Below are 24,030 nucleotides of genomic sequence, written 5' to 3'. Positions count from 1 at the left end.
GCCAGGATCCGAACCCGGGCCGCCAGCAGCAGAGCGCGCGCACTTAACCACTAAGCCACGGGCCGGCCCATCTGTGGTTTTCATTTGGAGACTTTGATATCCCCTCTTTTTTGGGGGGTGGGGGCAATAATTGATATGGTTAACACACTTTTTTTAAAGTGCAGAGTCAAGTCCTGACTCCCAAGAGCTCTGTAAAAAGTAAAATAGTAACATTTTACTAGGTCTGCTGTAATTAGTTTTCCATACATCTTTGGTATTGTTCTTGGTGACCAATGGAAATAACGAGTTAGCCTGGAGACAGAAGCTAAACTCTCAAAAAATACCTCAAATCTCTTTCTGGGCTGGAACAGGAAATACTTTTATATAGTAAATAGTAAACATATGGAACCTTTTAGCCCCAAGAAGTTAGGCAGGCTGAAAACATAAATAGCTTCAAAAAGGTTTAGATGTTATTCATGGATAAAAAGAATACATAACAATTTTGGCAAAAATTAAGAAGTTTGACAACACAAGTGTTGATGAGGATGTGGAGCAAAGGAAATGCTATACACTGCTGGTGGGAGTGTAGTTTTGTTCAACACCTTTGGAAAAAAAGTTGATATTATGTTGTAAAGCTAACAGCCACATACCTTATTACCAGTTCCATTCCTTGTATATACCCAAGAGAAACCTTCCTAGATGTATTTCAGAAGGCATATACAAAAATGTTCAGAGAGGCAATGTTTATAATAGCAAAAAAACGGGAAACAACCGAAATACCCACCAGAAGGAAAAGACGTGAATAAATTATAGTATATTCACAAAATGGAAACAGCGCTGAATATGAATGAACTTCCCTACACGCAGAAATATGGATGAATCTTGGAAACATGTTGATGAAAAAAGCAATTCACAGAAGAATTATATATGATATGAAACAATTTTTATACATCTTGAAAATCTACAAAACTAAAAAAAATATGTTCTTTTAGGGATCCATACAGATGTGATAGAATTAATTTAAAAAGCAAAGGAATGATTAACACAAAAATCAGAACCTAGGTTTCCTGTGGGAGCAGGTAAGCCAGAGGGTGGGATTGGGAAGGAAATACAAGCTGCTTCCATAGTCTTAGTAATGATCTAATTCTTAAATTGGGTGGGGTTCACTAGTGTTTATTTAATTTATGCCTCATAACTTACACGTACATTACATATATCCTTTTGATACATAACGATCTTTGAGTGGAAAATTCAAATGTTTACTTCCCTAATCTTCCAAATAGACTTGATGGAAAACAACTCCCATGCTTTTCCTGAAAATGTAATTTTGTACCAATAATCAGATGAAACTCTGGGCAAGGTGGACCACTGGTCTGATCAAAGATGTCTTTTTTTATGAAAAAAAAAAACCTAAAAATTTTCTAATCTCAAAGTAATAAATGTGAAAAACCAGAAAAATATAAAGAATAAAAAATGTTAGGTCATCTGTACTTACACAATCTAGATATAACCACTGTTAACATTTTGTTGTATTTTCCTCCAATTTAATATGTAAAATTGGAATCAATATAGCCTTTTAAAATGTATTTTCCTATTTAGATTTGGAATCTTGTTTCCCTGAAGACAGTAACTACACTGTATATACACGGTGTATTCATAGTCTAATTTTCAGATTTAAGTTCTATTATACAAGTTGTCTGTATGAATGATAACTTAAATTTTAGCATTTCCCTCACTGGTAAATTTAAGAAATTAGAGGACAATTGTTTGTCAAGGTTGCCAAATCTCTTACACTGTAATTTTTGGCTTCTAAATCAATTACAGAAATTTGTATGATGAGGTGAAGGAATTTTTCTTTTGATGACCTGCTTTCTTAAACTCTGACCTCAACACAAGAATATATTTTTCTGGGGGCCGCCCCCGTGGCTTAGAGGTTAAGTGCATGCACTCCGCTACTGGTGGCCTGGGTTCGGATCTCAGGCACGCACCGACGCACCACTTGTCAGGCCATGCTGTGGCAGCGTCCCACATACAGCAACTAGCAGGATGTGCAGCTATAACATACAACTATTATTGGGGCTTTCGGGAGGAAAAGGGAAAAAAAAGGAGGAGGATTGGCAATAGATGTTAGCTCAGGGCTGGTCTTCCTCAGCAAAAAAAGAGGAGGATTGGCATGGATGTTAGCTCAGGGCTGATCTTCCTCACACACACACAAAAAGAATATATTTTTCTGGAAGATTTTTTAAAGGGTTTTATATTATTTCTGAAGTTTTGAAAGCATGGAAAATTTCTCTTGATGATTCATAATTTTAAAGGCAATTTCTGTATTCCTGACCATAGATACAAAACATAAATAGCATGGCGTCTAAATTTTCTCTCCAATGTATATTTTTAAAAGCTTATTCCTGTAAAACTACGTCAACCTACCGTCTACTCAAATATTGAGATGATAGACAGCATCAGAGTTAGAAGATATTTTAAGACAGCATCAGAGTTAGAAGATATTTTAACGCATCTTTACAGATATAAAAGAAGTTCTAAACACTTATAATTGATTTTAATGATTAAATTGCAAATCCTTTAAGAGCTGAAATACTTTTTGTGTCTCTTTCATGCTGGATTCCTACAATGTGGTTCTTTTTTATTTATATATTTATTTTTAATTTTAAAAATTTTATTGCGGTCACATTGGTTTATAACATTGTATAAATTTCAGGTGTACATCATTATACTTCTATTTCTGCATAGATTACATCATGTTCACCATTCAAATACTAATTACAATCCATCACCACACACAGGCGCCTAATCAGCCCTTTTGCCCTCCTCCCTCCCCCTTTCCCCCTCCTCCCTCCCCCTTTCCCCTGTGGTAACCACCAATCCAATCTCTGTCTCTGTGTGTCTATTTGTTGTTGCTTTTATCTTCTACTTATGAGTGAGATCATATGGTATTTGACCTTCTCCCTCTGACTTATTTCTCTTAGCATAATACCCTCAATGTCCATCCATGTTGTCACAAATGGCTAGATTTCATCATTTCTTATGGCTGAGTAGTATTTCATTGGGTATATATACCACATCTTCTTTATCCATTTGTCCCTTGATGGGCACTTAGGTTGCTTCCAAGTGTGGGCTATGTGAATAATGCCGCAATGAACACAGGGGTGCATGTATCTTTACGCATTGGTGTTTTCATGTTCTTTGGATAAATACCCAGCAGTGGAATAGCTGGATCGTATGGTAGTTCTATCCTTAATTTTTTGAGGAATCTCCATACTGTTTTCCATAGTGGCTACACCAGTTTGCACTCCCACCAGCAGTATATGAGAGTTCCCTTCTCTCCACATCCTCTCCAACACTTGTTGTTTCCTTACAATGTGGTTCTGATTCAGGAGGTCTGCGGTGGGCATGGACATTTCTCCAGGTGATTCTGAGGCCCAGCCAGGCAAGAGAACTACTGCTGTAAGCTTAAGGACACTAACCACCAGGTTCATATTTTAAAAACAAACAAAAACAAATCCTTTCTTTTAAAACCAGTCTTCTGTTAGCCTGGTGAGGCAGATCAACATTCCACTCCTATTTGTCAATTTCTGAGAGACACTGACAGCTTGGGTGATCCTCCCTCCCACCCCACCCCATCCAGAGTAGTTCAGTAAGTGATAAGTTATTCGTACCCTATCTCCTTCAAAAGACCCTCCACTTCTCTTGGGGAAATGACAGCTCATAATTTTTCTCACTTAAGAAAATATAAAATGCTTCAAGAGCTCATTGCTTCCAAGAAGTCCACAGTGAATCTAAAGGAAATTTAAGCTAAAGAAAATTGGGGGACGGCCCTAACAAATGATCCATCTGCTTTCTTTGCTTTTGGCCAGTTCACCATGGGACTCTCTTTATGAGGAGTATCTGCTACTGATAACCTTTTTCTCTTGGTTTGATATTAGTGGCATTACAGAGTTAGGAATGGCTGGGAGAGGGGGGAGAAGGTGGTAAATGTGAACCCAAAGCAATGTATGCAGGTTATCAGTTTGTAGCACTCTCCATGAGCTAGTTCATATAGGTATATACTTTTAAAATAAATGACTCAAGGATTAGGGGACCAAGGGAAAGCTGTCAGACTGGCACAATTGTCTACCCAGGCATTGGATGTAATGTAGAAAAAAGCCAGCAGTTTTCATTTAACCTCTTGAAAAGATTTATGTATTATCTTCCCCAACACAAAAGAAAACACAACCACAGGACAAATTACTCTTTGAATGTTTCATAAGATATTAACAACCACAGCAACAATAGAACTTGTGCTAAGATTAAAGTTCAAGAAGCTTTAAAATATTTTTAGTTCTTTTCATCTGAAATTGTTTAGACTACCTTCAGAGAAACTTTTCAACAGCTTCCTTACTGGAAAGAGTTGAGAAGTTTTATAAGGCCAAGGTTACTAGGGTGATTTGGTTTATAAGTTTCCTTTAAAAGAAAGAGAGAGAGGGAGGGAAGAAATGGAGCAGTAGCAGCAGCAAACCCTTGTGAACGGAAGAGGGCTCAAATAACAGACAGTGTTGTGGAGAATTAACAGGTAGATCTGACTCGAAAGGTTAAATCTTTCATCCTCATTTCTAGAAATCAAGTTTGTTTGTTTGGTGTACCTAGGAGAAGTAGGTGCTTTCAAATGGTCCTCCCACAAGTGTCCTTAGCAGCCAACCAAGTCCAATGGCCCTCAGCCAACTAACCCAAGGAGTACTTTAAGTCAACTGGGACCTACCCATGAAACCTCATACAAAGTCCTGTATGTAACAGGAAGCCACAAAAATATAAGAGAAAATGCACCTGATTAAATATAAGAACATCAGTTGCCCTTGAATTATATAATAGTAATTAAATAACAAAAAGAGGGAAAGAAATACATGCAGAACAGTCCTTGAATCTGGGTCCAGTTTAGAAGTCTGTACATTTGATTAACATTTCTGAAGGACCGAAGATTCTACCAAGAAGCAGCAAAAATTTTCACGGAAGAGCCAGCATAACTGTGTCCATAGAATTAATGGAACCTTTCCAGGGCAAGAAATAAAACCAGAGGCAGCAGTTTCCCCTCTCCTGTGTTCTTTTAGGCAAAAGGAGCAGTGATGGGTGGTTCCAGTGGGCAGCTTTGGCTGGAATTGGTATCCTAGGAGGGCAGTCAATGCCCATTCCAAATGGTAACAAGCCCCTGCCTGAATTTAGAGTGTTGCCCTCCTGATGTCTTCTGCCAAACAAAAGACAGGACGGCCTGCTGAGAAAGGTTTAGCAGAGCACAGGACTGAAACTGAAGCCAAGGCTTTCCATTCTACGGTGCTGATCACTAACTGGGCAACATGGGGAAGGAAAGTCTTCCTGCGCCTCATTTCTCCTGGGCTGTTACAGGAGACAACCAGAGGAGTTAATCTCCAAGGTTCTTTCCAGCTCTGAAGCTCTGTGTCAGAGAAAGGAGGAGATAGATGTCAACAGGAGAGGAGGCGTTTCTGACCTAGCTTGACCCCTCCTGCCTCAGGTCTGTGACAGGAATCACTGCTATAGATTTTTAGGCGGAAGAACGCAGAGCTCCCTAAAAACACGGGGAGGTTTCACAGTGACCTGACAAGTGGCTTGAGCCCAAGACTTTCTCACAGTAGAATGGCTTCTTATCCTACCTGAACATCCCTTCAAGTGACCTAGAGGAGCGGTAAAGACATTTATTTGGGGAGCACAAAATGCAAGTCGGTGGAAAAGGCTGTAACTGCTTCAGGTACATTATGCAGGCAGATCAGCAGAGTGTGGCTCATCCCCAGGCACAAACCACATCAAAACCTACGCAGGCTTGTGTTGGGTGATTTTGCAATTGTTTGTTAAAACAATAAACCAACGTGATTCCCAGTCTTGTGCTGCTCTTTTACTGTCAGCAAGATCAAGTCCTAACCTGTCTGTACCAAATCCATAGCCAGGATCTTGAAGACTCTATATACCTCAGTATATCTTAAACTGGCAGGAGGGAGAGGATGGTGCACATCTGCTAAATCTTTTTGGGGGTGGGGGGTTCCAGTTCAGAGGTGCTTAGGAATGGAGAAGTTGCAGCAGGAAGACATGTTGCCCAAAATCTGCTTGAGCAATGTTTGGTTCTAAAGGAAGGAAATATAAGAGACCTTGAAGCTAGTAAGGGACCCATTATCTTGACTTTGCAGTAAATTTTAATACAGTCACGGGAAAGCCTGAGATTTTAAAAGGCAGTTACTGTAGACCCTCCTCAGTAGGGTTTTGACTCTACCTTGGAAGTCCTGGACCACGGGGCACATAGTGAAGTGGGCTCTCTACCATACTCGGTGGAACAATGGCCAGGCCATTCTGGGCAGGGAACAGCGAGGTTGGCTGGAGGCCTGGTACTCATGGCTTTAGTTAGAAAAAGCGGGGAGGGGGAGGGGGGTGGTGTGGGGAAGGAGGTTACAGCCTGCGGAGTGACTCACACAAGTCCTCAGGTGGAAATTTCTCCCGATGCTCAGTTCCTGGCCTTAGGAACTCCAGGGGTAAATCGTTATCTCTGCGGACCTATCTCCACTTCTGTCAAAGGGAGAGATTAAAAGCGCCGCCCTCATTTCGCCAACTTTGAGAAGTAACTTCTGTCCTGTGGGTCATTTCTTTGAAAGAGAGGTGGGGTGTACAGCCCTCCCTGGCGAGGGCCCCAAAGTGCTAAACCACTTGAGCGCAGAACAACGCTTTCGGGTGAGGCGTCCCCGCAGGGGACTCGGGTGTACCCGCCCACGGGATCTGCCGAGCTTGTGCCCGGGGGAGCTCCCTCTCCGCGGAGGGAAGCTTTGAAGGAGGTTTTTCGAAATCACCCCGCGCTTCCTCCACTCTTTCCTTAGAGCCTTAGGGCCGGGAGGGCGCGCGGCGTCATCTTCCTCCCACCATCCCAGGCCAGGGGCCCCGGGGAAAGTTGCCGTAGAAATTCCCAGATAGGCCCGGAGGCCGAGGACGCGCAGCTCAGCTGTGGACCACTAAGGCGCGCCCCGGGCAGGAGCCCGGGAAGGCTCCCGCCGCAGCCGTCAGCCGCCGGGGACTCGCGCGGCCGTGCGACGGCGGGAGGGGACAGCCCCGCGGGCTGGGGGTGCCGGCCGCGCCCCGGATCTCCGTCCCTCCCTGCGTCCCGCCCGCCCGCGCTCACCGCCACCGCTTCTCCCTCCCCTGCAGCCGCGCCGGGACCATGTCGGCGGAGACCGCGAGCGGCCCCACTGAGGATCAGGTGGAGATCCTGGAGTACAACTTCAACAAGGTCAACAAGCACCCGGACCCCACCACGCTGTGCCTCATCGCGGCCGAGGCCGGCCTCTCCGAGGAGGAGACCCAGGTGAGCCCCGGCACGCGCCGCGACTCCTGCCCGCCGGGACTGCCGCGCCCAGCCTAGCCGGGGCGGTCTCGCGAATGTGGGGGTCGCCCGCGCCCGCGCCCTCGCCTCCCGCCCTCCCCCTGATCTTTCATCGGTTCTGCCCGCACCCCGGGAGCCCCATCCCGTGCGCTCAGACCCTGCATCGCTCCCACCGCCGCATCCCAGCTTCCCGGCGCCATGGGCGCCCCGTCTGCCCCTCCTCTCCCAGCCGGCGGTGGCTCCCGCAGGAGCTGCTTAGAAGCCTCACGTCCACCCTTCCTTCTCCTTGCTGTTCCACTCTCCCCTACAGCCCGGGATAAGCGCGCTCTCCTCCCTCCGGCTTGGGAGCAGCGTCCCCGATCCACTCTTGCCTCGCTTTCTCGGGCCGTTTCTCCTCTGGGCTGTGAGCGAAACCTTCTGGAGAGGTGCCGTGAGCGCTTTCCGCGCCCAGCGCCCTCACATCTGTTCTCGGCGGGAATGTCAGAGCTGGAAGGGACCCTAGCGATCAGCTGTAATAAATTCAGTCCTCAGGTTTGGTGAAAGAGGAAACTGAGGCCGAGAGGGAGGGAATTGCCAGGGTGGCTCGGGTCGCTAAGCATGCTCTTTCCACCACGTCAGGCAGCAGTTTCCCCTTAGCTACCGAGCTAACATCGCGTGCAGCCAGAGAGATTTGGTTCGGATTTTTAAAAATTCTCCGGCTCTAAGGTTTAGTTTTTTTCTGGATTTTTCCAAGAAGGTAGACATTTGACGTTACAGCTGCAGGGAGTGGAAGCAGATGTCCCCTTAAGTGCATTAATTTATCTGTTTTTTAAAGCTCCTATATTACCCTGAAAACTGTTTAGGGTAGAGAATGCAACACTGCCCATGATTAACCTCTAGGTGCCGTGTTGGCTCCTTTAACTGACTTTTTTTTTTTAACCCTGTCTAAACTCTGACCTCTATTTTCCCTTTGGTCATGGAAAGACAATTAGTGATGCATAATACCACCTGGAGCTGCTCTAGCCTCTCTCCTGTGGGAGCCCAAAGCACTTCACCCCTCTAGTCTCAGCTCTAAAGCAGAGACATTCTTATTCTTCCCGTTTTACAGACCAGAGCATCAGGGACTTTGTCCTGTCCTCATGAACCATACTCAGTGGAGGCTTAAAAGTTTGTAATGGGTGCTCCAGTGGATCCTAGAACCAAGACCCCACATCCAAAATGATTTTTACTAATTAAGCCAGATGCACTTTGGAGAACCTGCCCCTAGAAAACCCTCTCATTCCTAAGTCACATAGAAAGTCAAGCATGTCTGTTTTTAGCAAAAGGGAACAGGCTAACCAGAATGAGAACTTAATGGAGAGTGATTTATTGTAACCCAAGTCTAAGAGCTCATGTTTCTTTGAACTCCCTGAGGAGGCAGCCTGCTGAAGTTTTATCATTTAAAAATCCCACGCTATATTTAGAAAAGAGGAGTGATCACAGAGACAATAATAACTCATCTTTTAAACAGAAGGCTATGGATTTATTGTGGGCCCAGTACCAACTAAGGGTCTAACCTCTTCTCAGCCTCTGATTCTCCTGTGGCCAGGTACCATCATTCCCTTACCTCTGAAGCAGAATAATTATGTTGACCTTTATAATGGCTGATACTTGCCCCGTATTGTTCCAGGTACCCTCCAAGTATTAAATCATTTATTTTTCACAACAATGCTGTGAGGTGGGTAGTATTATCCCCATGGTACAGATGAGGGAACTGAGGCACGGAAAGGTTGAAAAGCTTGCCCAAGACTGCAACTAGAAAGTAGCAGAGCTAGGATTTGAACTCTGACAGTTTGGGTCATGATCCAGACTCCTAACCTCATGCTATGTTGCCTCTACAGAGGAAGAATGGAAACAACTGGGTAGAGTGGGAGGGAAGCATTGAAAATTCGATTTATGTTATATTTCTTCCTGAAAAAAAATCTATGCATTAAATGAGAGTCATTCCAAGCTATATTCAGTCTTTCCTTGAGATGCACCTTATATAAGAAAACTGAAATGAAACCAGGTGAGGGGCAGGAGGAGAGAACGGGCACCTGCTTCTGTCTGTGACTGAGGTCAGCCACTTCACCTCTGCGCAGCAGGTTCGTCTGCCCCTCTTGGGCAGCCCCTCTCCCATTTCTCCTCTGCTCCGCTCCTCATATGAGCAAAGGGTAGACCCAACCCTGAAATGAGCAGGTGTGGGGGTGAGTCAGCCTCCTAGCAGGGCCTCTGGCTTCCTTTTCCTGCTGTGGGACAACACCTTCTTCCTCCCTGAGGCTGCCACAGCTCTGTTTGCCCCTCTGTCTTCCTGCCTAGACCTGCAGAGCAGCAGCTGAGACCCTGGAGCTCAGAGAGGCAAAATGTAGCAAGTTCAGGGAAAGAGCCATCCTAGGTACCTCAGGATGCCTGTGTCTGTCACTCCATACTGGATTGGGCCTCATCTTCTGACTTCCCATCCTTTACACCCCAAGCGCCTCCCAATCCTCCCCACCCTGTGACTTGTGGGTGAGAATGGTTTCTTCTATAATCTTCTCAAACAGCAAAGTGTCTTCTGGAGATAGAGTGCCCCATGATGAACTTTCAGGCATTAACAAAATTATTTTTATTTATAGCAGCCTCGTAGGGGCCCTTTAAATAACTCCATGAAGTCCAAGGTCTGCTGGGCCTACATATCAGCGGCATCTGCTATCAGCACTTCCCCTTTCTATTCTTTATTTTGTTGCCCATTTCCACCAGGAAAGGTCACCAAAGACAAAATAATATTATTCCATATGCCTGATCCCTCATCCCTAACACCACCCACCTCCAGAACCGGAATCATATTCTCCATTTTCCTAGAACAAGTAATGCTTTAGTAGAAGAAAAATAAGCACGAGATGCCCCTGTGAGATAGTTAACCAGAGCTGATTCACGCTGCTGATTCCTTGGCAGAGGCAAGAGGGCCTAAAGGTTGGAACATTCTCTAACTGGGGGCCTTGATGTCCTCTTTAAACTGTCCCACTGTAGGACAATGTTCTGTGCAATGGGGGGACACCTAGAGGAAGCCAGAGTGAGGTGAAGGGTGCTCTAATAGAAACAACTTTTCAACTTGCATTTGCTGGGATCCTAGAATGAGTTTTTCTCGTGACAGTAATTACATATCTCCTATCTTTAAATTAGATAAACCTTACAGAATCCCAACCCCTGTGTCTTTTTTTTTTTTTTTTGAAGTCAGTGTTAGAAGGAGCTGGGAAATCTCTTTCATCAGCCCCTTGGGAGGTTGGGATGATCTGGTGTTTTCTATTATCACTAATTCAAGCCCAGTGTAGCTGGCGTTGGTTCTTAGAGAGGTTTCCAGTATTTTTATCTCCTCTTGATGTCCTGGGACTGTTCCCAGAACTCAGTGGTTTTAGTTGTTAGATGTTTTATCAGTGGAATAAAGACCTCTAAAGTCTCCCCCTGAAAAGAATGAAATGTTAGTTACTAGAGAAAAGGATGGAACAATGTTATTTTGCCTCAACCCCTCCCCATCACAGTGTCTAATTGTCATCTGTTCACTGGAGTAAATAAATCTCCATCAATGGGCGAGGGTAATGAGGGCGGGCATTCATTTATAAGCAAGTGAGTGATGAATGTCTTTCCCAGGGGATGACTGAAACAAAGAAGGGAAGGATAAAGCCAGGTGGAAAATTAGTATTGATGTGAGTGAGATGTGATAAGATTAGGGAGAAAAAGCAAGCAAGGTGTTGACTGGTTTTTGTTGGACAGCAACTAGTTTGCTAAATTACTATATACATACTTGATTTAAAATATATATCTTCAGAAAATAGTTGAGCTTTTCTTAAACCTCATCCCATCCCCCAATGGGGCTCAGTTTGTTAAGCATTTGGATGCCAACTCACCAGTTCACAAATGTGGTCCTTGCTAAAGTTATTTTCGGTAACCATACATGAATATTCTGCTTCATTACTGGTGTAAAGTTGGGTGGTGCTTCTGAATGAGGCCAGCTGGATCATTTTGTCTTAAACGAATCCTGATAGAAAATGAGACTCTCCTCCTCCAAGTTTTAATTAGTCTTTAAAACTCTGCTATTTATTCAGCTCTAGTAACTGGAAATCCTATTGAATCAGACCTTGTAGTCTTGAAACCCCCACAGAGCTGCCTCATTAATGAAACTGGAGCCATGCTGCTCTCACACCAGATTCCACAGTTAACTGAACACACACACAGATTACAGAGAAAATGTGCCCACCTTTAGCAGTAGAACTTTGGTTAAAGCCACCGAAGTTACATGAGCTCTCTCTTCTCCTTAAGCTTAGTGCTCCCCAAGAGCAAAATATGGCACCCGGAGAACAACCCCCATAGGGAAGACTTCCCTAAGGGTAGGCTGCTGCTCCTGGCTTTAGATTACTTTTCCCTGCTGCCACCCCACAGTACAAAGGTGTATACGACAACTGATCTTGACAGCTGTGTAAGGCATTTCAGTGTGTAAACTCGGTTGCAGAGTTAGGTCGAGTTGTAGGTGAGGTCCCATGCGGTGCAGCCAGCTTAGCGTTGGTGCAGAGCCCTAAATGGTCCTGTGGCCTCACTTCCTGCTAGCTCTTGATCCTTGATCCTTAGAAGCACTCCTTCCCCTGTGGTTCTCACACTTCCTCTGGTCTTGGCCTTGTGCCGAACTGCTTTTTAGCTCTCCAGATCTCTGCAGAGATGAGATCTTCCCAAGTATGGCTCTAGAACCCACCTATTTGTTCTGAGGTTAAATCTGCATCTGGGCAGGTGTCGACTCATGCTGAGAAAGGAGGCCTCTAGACATTTCTCATCACACCGTCTCCATTAGCACATCCCAGGTCTGGCATCCCACAGCTGTGCTCTTTCTGCTTCCTTTCCATCCCCTCATCTTCTTACCCCTGGAACAGGTGAAGTTTAGAAACGCCAGAAGGGACAATAGAGACCCCCTAAGCTCACCTCTTCATTTCTAGTTGAGCTGACTGGCTCTATTTTTAGGGACTCCTTCAAGTTCTCATAGCCAATTGGTTACAATAGACCTGCCTGTTGGCGGGGCCCAGGACTACAGAGCCCCCCATGGTCACCTACAAAAGCAGCTGCCTGTCTACACCAGCGTGACATGAAAATATCATCATTCTCAATGTTGGCCATGATGCGTGAAAGGTTGGGAAGCACAGCGGGAGAACAGAGCGTGGGGCCCTGACTTCCCATGGAGCTTTCTAACTCACCTTCTCCCACGTGGATCAACACTTGCTGCTTCGCATTCCTCACTAGTCCCTCTTCAAAGTTGTTTTTTAAAAATCTCAGTTTCCTCCTGGCCAACCTGGTCCATACCCCTACCTTTTCCCCAGCATGGGTCTCCTTATCTCCTCTTTGCAGAGTCCCCCACCCCGTCAGTAACATAATAAAGGCAGCCACTGCCTTACAACATTTAAAAATATCAGCTTTCACATGGTACCATGAGTAGGAGCATCCCATCTGGGTCCTTCCCTAAACCCATGGTCACTTTTGTGAGGTGTGAATATTTGGGTCAGGAAGAGCTACAAGATTCTGAGTAAACTGTAGGAGGCCCCCTTTATCTTCTCTCACGGCTCAGCAGCCCTGGAGCTGGAGAGATCAAGCTAGCCCACTCCATGGATCTCCAAGAAGGAGTTCTCTGAGGTTGTCCAGGGCTCAGTTTTCCATTCATTTTATTCAGCAAATGCCTACTAAGTGCTACCGATGAGCGAAGCCCCTGGTAAGATCAGCACACATTTATGAGATATAGCAGCCATAGAGATCTATCCGGGGCAATTGAAGGAGATGCTTCAATTTCTTTTATTTGTTCAACAAATATTGATTAATCTCTAACTGTTCAGCCCTTGTGCTAAGTGCTAAGGATGCAATGGTGATAAGATGAATACACTCTCTGCTTTCATGGATCTTATATTCTAGAAGGAAATACAGATTAAAAAGTGAATACACAAGGCCAGGCCCAGTGGCCTAGTGGTTAAGTTCAGCATGCTCCGCTTTGGCAGCCCAGGTTTGGTTTCCTATTAGCGGCCGTGTTGTGCTGGTGCCCCACATACTGAAAAATAGAGGAAGATTGGTACGGATGTTAGCTCAGGGTGAATCTTCCTCAGCAAAAAAAAAAAAAAAAAAAAGTGAATACGCAAATAAATAATTACAGATATTAAAAGTTCTGTGAAGGTGACAAAGTCCTGAAATGGGTAGAGAACCTAGTTTAGATAAAGTGGTCAGGGAAGGCTTCATTGAGAAGGTTCTATTTAAACTGAGACCTGAGGGTGAGAGGGAGATTATCGGATAAAGAATGAAGATAGAACATTCTAAACATAGGGACAGCATGTGCAAAGGTCCTGAGGCAGGAAAGGTAAGTGTCACAGTGAGAAGAATCATCCCCATGGACACATTCCTTGTACTCTTTCTTTCCATTTGGGCCACAGAGGCTACCTTTTAGAAGGGAATGGACTTCCTTTCCTTTTATGAAAATAATGGTTTCATTATTTCAGTATGTGACAGGTAATTTTGCACATTTCCCTCCTCCAGAAATGGTTTAAGCAGCGCTTGGCCCAGTGGCGGCGGTCGGAAGGTCTACCCTCAGAGTGCAGATCTGTCACAGACTAAGGAGATGGTGGGCATTGGCAGCTTCTCTTCGTGAAGACCATCTGTTATTTCTCTCCACGGCTTAACCAAGCTATTTTGGTTTTTCAGTGTAGTGTTGTATGTTCCACTGTTAGGTGTCCTGCTATTTAACACAATGTTGTATTTTTTTAATGTACATAACTAGAAAAGAAAATAACAAAAGGAAGCTATGTGCAGCTTCTGTGCAGAGCAGTGGCTTGGCTAGGAAAGTGGTGTGGCTTGCATTTCCCTTTGGGTCATGATGACAGTTGGTGTGAAAACCATCTAAGTTTGCTTTTGACCATCAACTCCCGGTAACAATTGACTTTCACTATCTATTTCTGGGCAGGCAAGGCCTCTGTTGAAAAGATAACATGACCAAGAGGGAGAAACATTTCCCTCTGAATCTACTTCCCTAAGTTGTTTTCCTTATGTTTCATTTAATGCATTGAGGCCGAGTGAGAATACAGAGGGATGTTTGAGTCATTCGGATTTCATAAAGCAGTTCCTTGGATTAAAGCTGCATTAACTTGGAAAGAACCCAGTTAGGCTGGAAGACAGAAACTCCAACTGACAGAAAAGCAAGTCATGAAGAAAAAAATCCACAAAAGTCTTGAGTTTACCTTATTTAAATGCATTTGTTAAATTTATTTTGCTAAACAAAATGAACTGCTTTTTTGTCTCTAAAATGAAATTCTAAATAAAACCTTAACTTTTTGTTGAAAATGCACTGAGTGAGTCCTCTGCAGATTTTTAACTAAATAATAAGCATATCAAAGAAAAACAGAACAGCTTCAACATAGGAGCAGACTGACAAAAGAACTGTCATTTTTCAAATCCTTGCTGCTCAAAGTGTGGTCCAGGACTGGCACCATCAGTATTAGCTACAAGCTTTGTGAGAAATGCAGAATCTCAGACTCCAATCCAAACCTACTAAATCAGAATCTGCATTTTTAATAAGGTCCCCAAGTGGTATATATGCATGAAAGTTTGAGTGGCACTGTTCTAAAAGACTCTACAGTCAATTTGCATCCACTTTTTATCATGGCACATTTAACGTCTTAATAGTCTATCAATTAAGACTGTGTTTGATTGCATGAACAGTAACTTGATTACAATGGATTAACCAAATAGGCTTTTTGTTTGCTTAATTGATTGTTTTTACATAAGACATCAACAGGTAGGTGGCTCCTTAATGGTGTCAAGGAGCTACAGTCATTCTGTCTTCCTACTTTGCTGTCCTTAGCATGTGGCTCTTGTGTTCATGGACACAAGATGGATGTTTGAGCATTGAGTCTGCATTTCAAGCAAAAAAAAGAAAAAAGAAAAAAGGCAAATGCCGGCTAAGACTCTCCCCTTTAAAACAGGTTTCTGGAAGCCTCCACCTAGCAACTTCCACCTATGTCTATTGGCCAGAATTGAGTCACATGGCCACTCCTAACTGCAAGGGAGTTTGGGAAAGTGAGCATCTTAAACTGGGCATATTGCTGCCTTGAGCAAAATTAGGGTTCTGTGGGTGAGAAAGAAAGGGGAGGATGGATGTTGGGAAGGCCAGTAGCAGCATCTGGCAACCCAGCCTGGAATGTTGTTCGTGTACACTTCTGAAGCCTTACCAAAAATGCAGGCACAGTCTTCTCAGTTCTTTAAAATAGCCCAGAATAAGAAACACTAACAGTTATTCAGAATACAAATGTTTACAAGATCCCATTAAACATCCTTGGCAAACTTCCTCTACCTTAAAACATTTCTTCAATAAACAATACGCAGTGAACCAGGGTCTGAACAGAACAGCCTCATCTGGCATGCTCCCCGGCAACCTAATTAGTGGTGGTCCGAGCATCAGTCAGGACCCACAGCTGGATGCTGATATCACTTTCTGGAAAGAAAGAAGAGGGTTGGCACAAGGGGAGTGTGTGCGAATAATAAATACCTGCATTGAGAAAGCATTCTTTACCTTTCAAAGTACTGTCATAGACACCGGCTAACAGACAGGGAGGGGAAAAAGTGCTGTTAATATGACTGTGCGCACAGCAGACACAGAGCATGGTGCTTTGCCCAGGTCAGGCAATGAGAGAGATGGTAAACCAGGTCTAAGCCCCAGGTCAGCAGTGTTCCCAGCACACCAGAGACACGATTCAAGATTCATCCATCCAGGACAAGAAGAGTTAACCAGCTGGGCAGGGAGTGTGCCTTTAGCTTGAGGCTGAGAAGCACTGTTTATGGTGGAAGGATCACTTCCTGTGATTATCAGGCCTGAGTCAAGAGTCCTTTTTGAATGGCAGTTGCTGAGAGGAAATGAGGATTCCTGTCCTTTTATTGATTTACTATTATTTTTTTTACAAATGCCAAGTTTTTATTTGTTCATTTCTTGTATTTGATGTACTCCTCGACAATATCCTTGGCCTGAGAGTCTTTGCCACACAACTGCAACCATTCACTGTACCTCTCTGTCAGTTTTACTGAGGCCTACCCATTCCCCTAGTTTCTTGTTGTCTTCACCTTGGTTAGGTTGATTAGTGTACAGCACAAAGGGCCTCCAGCGACTTGACACACATAGCTATGCTCACCACAGTTGGATGCAAGCCCACGGAGACGGGATTGGCGCTTGTCTCGGGCTTTGGTTGCTTCAAGAATTCCAGGTACTAGCCCATCGTGGATGAAGCCAGTCTTCAGCACCTCTCATGAAGCAGCATTAACGTCCATTACACCTCCAGCTGCAGTGTCTTCCTCGGCCCTGGCCGTGGGGTACAGGTAGAGCCAAATCCTGGAGGTACCTAAGCCTCTGCCTCTGCATGGCTCAGCAGTGGCAGAGAAAGTCGGTGCCCTTTTAAATGTCAAATTGTTTCCAATACCAAGCTTCTTGAGTTTACTTTTTCAACTGTAGTACAAGGATAGCCATACTCTACTAAAAAAGAAAAGGCACTTTGTACAAAGTAGTAATAATTACTATTGCTACCAAGTACTGATGAGGACAGGGCAAGGTTCATTTTGATGCCTGAGATAAGCCTTAACCAGAACCCAGAGCTCTAAGTTTTATCATCAGGAGAATATTCTGGACTCCCATGGTCAGACCCCAAAGTGATAATACCCACCTCAGACTGCGAAAAACTCTGCACAATCCCCTCCTTCTTCGACTTGTGTCCTAGTTCTGCTATCACAGACACTGTTGGTTACTTAGACTGATAATTATTCCCAACCCCCTTCTCTGTTGCCACCTTTCTCTATCAAGGCCGTAGAGGCTGGAAAACCGAAATACTCCCTTTTTCATCCTCGCTTGAAGCTGTGGGAGTCATGTGACAGTCTGGCCAATGAGGCTTAGGTTGAAGACTTGGGTTAGGGGGTGGGAGGCTTTTGGGAAGAGTTTTGTGTTTCTTGCTACAACGTACAGAGGCCACAGGCCCCGTCCTTTTTTCTTGCCTCACACCAGTTTCATTGGTTAATTATAGAAATAGAGATAAGCAAAGAAATGAAACATACAACAAAACCTATAAAAATTAACCATAATCTCACCGCCCAGAGGTAACCCTAATATCAACCTGAATGTGATGGTATACCATATCGAGGGGAGGCGTGTTCTCAACGCATAAATACACATGGGGGAGAAGAAACCACCTTAGAAGGTAGTGCAGTTTGAATCACTGCTCTGAGAGGATGGGTAAAGGAAAAGTCCTCTTTGTTTTTCTCTACTCTACTACAACACTCTACTCACAGAATATTTCACTTCTGACACCAGATATGTGTGTGGGGAGGGTGGTTCCCACACCAAGCAATTCTGTGACATCAGCTGGATGTCCCACAATTCAATTCAGTTCTGACACTATCCACCTGGAGTTAGCATCAGATCCCCCAAGTTAAGAGCTCAGTCCCATACGATTGCCTGCCACTTCAGATGCCAGTTGCAAGCCCAGGTTGTTTACCTGTGCTTCTGACCAACTGGCTATATCGGGGGTTCCCATGACCCCCTCCTCGGTTTCAGTAGGTTTGCTAGAATAGATCACAGAACTCAGGAAAACAGTTTACTTACTAGATTACCAGTTTATTATAAAGGATATAATTCGGGAACAGCCAAATGGAGGAGATGCATAGGGCAAGATGTGGGGGAAGGAGAATGGAGCTTCCACACCCTCTCTGGGTTTGGCACCCTCCTAGCCAATCCATGTGTTCACCAACCCAGGAGCTCTCTGAACCCTGTACTTAAGGGGTTTTTATGGAGGCTTCATTACGTGGGCGCGATTGATTAAATCATTGGCTATTCACGATTAAACTCAATTTCCAGCCTCTCTCCCCTCACTGGAGGTCAGGGGAAGGGTGGCTGAAAGTTGCAACCCTCTAATCACAAGGTTGATTCCCTTGGCAACCAGCCTCCATCCTGTGGTTATCTAGGGCTTTCCAAAAATCACCTTATTAGCACAAACTCAGGTGTGGTTGAAAAAGGGCTTGTTATAAATAACAAGACACTCCTTTCACCTCCATCGCTTTGGGAGCTATTTCAGGAACCAGAGGTATTTGAGGACAAAAGACCAAATATTATAACAAAAGGTGCTCCCGGTGCTCTTATCACTTAGGACATGACAAAGGTTTTAGGAGCTGCGTGCCAGGAGCAGGGCGAAGACCAAATATATATTTCTTATTATAAATCACAATATCACAGAATGGAAAGAGTCCTCCTAAGGAGAAAATTCGCTCTTTTTGCTTATGACAACACCTTGATGAGTTTTTTTGGCTGCGAAACATAGGTCTAGAAGGAGAAAAAAATAAAGAATTCAGTGGCCATGCACAATAAAGTAGCAGGAATTTAGGACTATGTATCATGGAAATTTAAGTCAGAGGATATTTGGGCTCCTCGGGCACTGAGAGGAGAGATGCAGGAGAAGGATCTGGTAGGAGAGAGCAAGCTCCAGCAACTTGTCAGCTGACCCAGAAGGCTGATGGACTTGGCCCAGGGACTTTAAAATGTCAAATATTCTGTTTTAAATTAACGTCTGTACAGCGCTGGACCTACTGTTGACGTGCTGTCTCTGCTCCTTGTTATCCTCCCCCTTCAGGAAAACTCTATTACAGAAAATGTCCTGGCACTGGTGATGCTTTGGGGGATGGGGAAGGAGCTGCTTGAGCCATGTTTGTGGCATGCCTGGGCCGCAGAAGTGTTTGCTTTTGTCTGCTCTCTGCCTCCTGTAAAGGGGTAACAGCACCCCTTGACATTTGGGGAAATCCTCCCACTCCATGAGGTCCTGGTAGAGCAGTTAATCACAGTGCCCCAGATTCCCCACCCTACTCAGAGCTAGATACACGACCCAGGCTGGCCAATCACTATGCAGTATCCTTATGCACGCAGCGACTGAACCAAGATATGTGCTCTTGACCCAGAGGGCCAATCAAAGGCCTTCACCAGAGTCTTCCCTCTTGGATCTGGAGGGGTAGTTTTCTATTATCCTCATGCATGGAGAGTTGTGAGGATGGAGGCCTGGGGTTGCAGGCAGCCATCTACCCAGCCACATAGAGAAGGCCACTCTGTAATGGGAGGGAATGGAGCCAGGCAGAGATGGGAGTTAGAGAGAAAAAGAGAGAGAAAGAGACGCCAGGTCTTGAGGCCCTGGTTCTCACTCTCCCCTTGGGCTACACCAGCCTTCCCTGCTCTGTGAACCAGTGAATTTCTGTCTTGGTGTGTTTCTGTCGTTTGCAGCAAAAAGAGTCCTGACTAATAGCAGTGTGAAGAAAGGAAGAGACAAGCTTGTGGAAAGAGGAATATTGGCCACTGGGATAATTGAGAATCCAGGAGAAGCAGGCATTCAGAGTAAAAGATAGCCAGGAATACATAGGCCAACAAACCTTGAAAATAATTGGGCTGAATACCAGACTTTTCTCAGCCAACAGGGACTTCAGAATAAATCCTCATTTTTTTTTTTTTTTCATATTACAGGATAAGATGACCACTGACAAGTAGATAATTTACGGACACCAAGTACATACCTTTTTGAATTAAGGTCAAATGTATGATAGATATGATTTTGTCACCTTCTTGGGGACATTTTGCTCCTCTCTCTCAACCCTTGCCATCTCCATGTAGAAATCTTGTTCCACATATTCCACGGCCCACTAAAAGTTCATTTAAAAACTTCATACCAACTGATTCGAATGTATCCCTGCCCAAATTCAATGCCAAAGTAGCTCACAATAATAATGATGAGAAAATAATTTAAAACTTCGCATTCTTTTCCCATGATGGAAGCACTAAGAGGTAGTGAAGTGGACATAAGTCAGGCAAGGATCTGGGACATCAGCCATTGCTTATATTGGCAAGGCAGGAGGATAAGATTTTTCGGTTTCTGAAGCCTGGTGCTATGATGCTGTGGTCTGTATAAACAATGACAGGCATGAAGAAGCGAAGGTTTCTGGAGACCTCCCTTCACCGACACCGTCAGGTGCACACTTAGGATATTTGAGTGCTGCAGTGAAGATGTGCTCCTGCAAACATATATTTCCATGTGGCTTCTTCTAAGAGTTTACCAACTAAACTTAGAAAAAACAAAAGAAACATTGGATTTGAATCTCAATTTATGTGACTCATCCAACTATTTAAATACAATGACAAACTGACTCAGAATTCATATGACTCATCCTTAGAGTCTCAGATTAGCAATGCAGAAGGATTTTCTTTCTCTTTCTTCTGGATGGAAGCTCCCTCGCCCCACTCATTTTTTAAAAAACTTTTTATTTGGGAATTTGGCCTTGTCTGGGGGTGAAGAAGGCAAGTTTCTGGGGATAGTGACTCTAAGGCTAAGAATCCTCAGGGCCACAGGAACTATAATCCAGAAGCATAGACTCTTTCCAGATACAGAATGTGTATCTATGTATGAGAAGGAGAGTGCACGTGTATATTTATGTGACCAGAGGGGTGAGCTGAGGCAGAGAATTCTCGTTGTCCCCATAGCTCTTCTCTCCTTCTTCCTGTAGTTTTATCTGAGGAGATGGCTGCCCAGCTAAAGACTAAATTTTCTCACCTCTCGAATAGTTAGGTTTTTCAGCCAGCCTCCAACGATCTCTGCCTCCTGGTATTCACACCTTTGCACAGGCCCTTCCCACGTTGTACCAAGGTTGGTCTGTGCAACCAGTAAAAAAAAGCAGAAATGATGGTGTGTCACTTCTGATATTAGGTTCTAAAAGACACTACAGCTTCTCTCTCTCTCTCATTATCTCTCTCTCTCTCTCTCTCTGGGATTTGTTGCTCTGGGGGAAGCCAGCTACCATGTGGAGCAGCCCTATGGAGAGGCCCATGTGGCGAGGAACTGAGGCCTCCTAACAACAGCCAGTGAGGACAGAGGTCTGCCAACAACCATGTGAGTGAGCTTGGAAGTGCATCCTCCAGCCCCTGACCAGCCTTCAGATAACTGCAGCCCCTGAGCCACAACCACCCAGCTAAGCTGCTCTTGAAATGGTTTGATATAATAAGTGTTTCTTGTTTTAAGCTTTGGGATAATGCGTTATGCAGCAATAGATAACTAAAACACTAGGAGTGGCCAAATGAAGGGATGTGTGCTACTTCCAGGTCATGCTCTTAAAAAGAGTAAGTGTGCTCTCTTGTATCTCCTTCCTACTTTTCATGAACTAGAATGTGACTATGGTAATGAACTTGTCTTAGAGGATGCAGATGACAGCAACACCTTAGGGTTTGGAGGGCAGCAGACAGAAAGAGCCTGGGTCTCTGTGTTAGTCAGGAAATACCAGGTTTAGCTGCACTAACAACCAACTTCAATCTCGATGGCTAAAAGCAATGCTTTATTTCTCACTCCCACAAATCTGCTGCAGCGCTGAGAAATTTTTCAGGATGGCTGTCTTTCACATCAATAGTGCTTCCACAAATTTCAGTGAAAGGGAAAACAAGAGCAAGAGAGCCTTGCATTGGCAACTAAATGCTGCTGTGACACACCTCACACTCACATTTCATTGGCCAAAGCAAGTTGCGTGACCATACCTAACCCCAAGGGGGCAGAGAAGCACAATCCTCCCTTATTTCCAGAGGAAGGAGACTGAAAATACTGTTTCAGCAGAACTAAGATCCACTAAAGCACTCAACACCATCAAGTTATTACACCAGCCCTGCACTTCTATCCAGGAAGATACCTGATAGAGAAATAAACTTCTATTTTGGTTAAGTCACAGTGTTTGGGGATCTCTTGTATAGAGCCTAGCCTGTATCCTAAGCAATAAAGGCATATAGATTAAAGCATAGATCTAGCATCTGCCTACCTATTAACTGATTCTAAAGTTATTGACAAGGAAAATGAAGGCACACAAATGGATAGTCGTATTTGCCCTTCCGTGTCCACACTCCATCCTTTTCTACCCTACTCTGTGGCCAAGGAGGGTGACTTTTACAGATTGCCTCAACCAGGCTGCCTTGTTCGATGACTTCTGGTTGGGTTTAGCCAATGATACGAGTAGAGTAAGGTCAGGGTATTTTTTTCCCTGTATATGTCCATCCAGAGTCTTAGCTTGACAGTGACTATGTTCTTCTAGCCAAGGCCACAGCTTCTGTCGGGAGGCCCTCTCCACAGCTACAGGTCTCTCCAGCTTCCAGCAACCTCTCCCTCTCCTTGATTCATTCTAGATTCATTCATTCAAGCCTAGAAGTAGTAACTGTTATTAGCCCAATGTTTCACTATCCCTTGTTGGTTTCCCTTAATGTTCACCACGTCCTTGTAAAGACCTTTCATTAAATTGTCTTCCGTTATCTCTGCCATCTATTTTCTGTCAGTACTATGATCAATACAATACTTCTCCTGCAAATTATAGCTATTAGTCAAAACAACCAAATAAACATAAGAAATGGGCAGACATGAAAGTCCCCAAAGGGTGATGATGATCTTTTAGATCAACAGTATAATAATCAGAGCAAACAGGCATTAGCATCAAAATCTCACAGTGCATGGAAAGATATCCTCTCTACTGGCATCATCAAGATGATGAGAATCCAAGTGGCATCTTAAATATTTGTGACTTTATGCCAAATCGTTCTAGCAAAAGCTATTTGACATACTTATTCCAAAATTAAAGCTGATCCTCAAGTATCTCCATTATTCATTTCAAATATCACTGGCTTACCAACTTAATTCCTTAGCTGGAGTTCCACTGAGTTCAGCCAGGAAGCTCTGAATTAGAATGTGAAGTTTGCCAGGTTTCTGTTTGAACAAGACTCAGGGAGCCTCCAAAAATCTCACAGGCCACCAAGAGTGCAGCTCACAGCTCAACTCATTCCGTGGTAAAAGAAGGAAAGAAAGAAAAAGAGAGAGAGAAAAAGAGAGAGGAAGGAAGGAAGAAAGGAAGGAAGGAAGCAAGGAAGGAAGGAAGGAAGGGCAGGTGGGTGGGCAGGTGAGGGAGGGAGGGAGGAAGGAATTGACCTGCCTATCAAGTTCATAGAAAGAAAGATGATTCTTCAAGTGAGGAGCTGCCTCTTCTACATCAAAAAACAAACAAAAAAAAAGCCCTCATTTGGCAGTGCTCCCCAAGGGGCACAAAGCTAGGGGACCTAGAAGAGAATGTGGCTTTCCTTCCAAACACGTCAGCTTCCAATGGAGTATCTGCAGTGGCCAAAGGAGGAGCCAATAAGATCACGGAAGATGATTTTTTTCTATAAAAATGTCTGGGATAGAAATCATTCTATGATTAAACAAAACACCTGAGAAGAAAATGAAAAATGTCATATTCTTCATCCATTTATTAAAATATTCACCCATTCTAATCCAAAACAAACAACACTAACAAAATCATGCGTATTTGTCAGGATGCTTTTGGTTACAAGTGACTGAATATCCAACTAAAAGTGGCTTATCAGGCATTCTCTTTTCTCATATAACAAAGGTAGGTGATGCCAGGTTTGGCTAATTTAACCACCTGACTAGGCCAAAGCTCTGGATCATCCTCTCTGAGATGTTCTTCTCTTTCTCCTCATGGTCGCAAGATGACAGCTCCAGTTCCAAGCAGCACATCCCACTTGACACCACCCAAATGTAGGAAGGAAGAGCCCCGGCTTTCTCTTCGGGCACCTCTCCTTTTATTTTATCAGGGAGGAAAAGCCTTTTCTT

At 44.2% G+C, this 24,030-nt stretch overlaps 1 protein-coding gene and 1 pseudogene across 4 annotated transcripts; one reads left to right on the top strand and one right to left on the bottom strand.

Annotated features, from left to right (window-relative positions):
* Positions 1-6,484: 6,484 nt before the first annotated feature.
* Positions 6,485-14,678, top strand: HOPX (HOP homeobox). 4 transcript variants are annotated; one of them, XM_058547147.1, is made up of 3 exons: positions 6,485-6,503; positions 7,168-7,324; positions 13,874-14,678. In XM_058547147.1, the coding sequence occupies exons 2-3, from the start codon at positions 7,181-7,183 to the stop codon at positions 13,949-13,951; spliced, it is 222 nt and encodes a 73-aa protein (XP_058403130.1). In that variant the 5' UTR covers positions 6,485-6,503; positions 7,168-7,180; the 3' UTR covers positions 13,952-14,678. The 4 variants fall into 4 exon arrangements, with proteins under 4 accessions (XP_058403130.1, XP_058403127.1, XP_058403129.1 ...); XM_058547144.1 differs by lacking the exon at positions 6,485-6,503 and adding an exon at positions 6,600-6,699; XM_058547146.1 differs by lacking the exon at positions 6,485-6,503 and adding an exon at positions 6,711-6,800.
* A 1,631-nt stretch (positions 14,679-16,309) lies between these two features.
* LOC131409230 (small ribosomal subunit protein eS12-like) lies at positions 16,310-17,216 on the bottom strand (annotated as a pseudogene).
* Positions 17,217-24,030: the final 6,814 nt, after the last annotated feature.

The sequence above is a fragment of the Diceros bicornis genome, chromosome 8 (genome assembly GCF_020826845.1).
Source record: "Diceros bicornis minor isolate mBicDic1 chromosome 8, mDicBic1.mat.cur, whole genome shotgun sequence".
NCBI lineage: Eukaryota > Metazoa > Chordata > Mammalia > Perissodactyla > Rhinocerotidae > Diceros > Diceros bicornis.
This window is presented reverse-complemented; position numbering and strand designations above follow the sequence as displayed.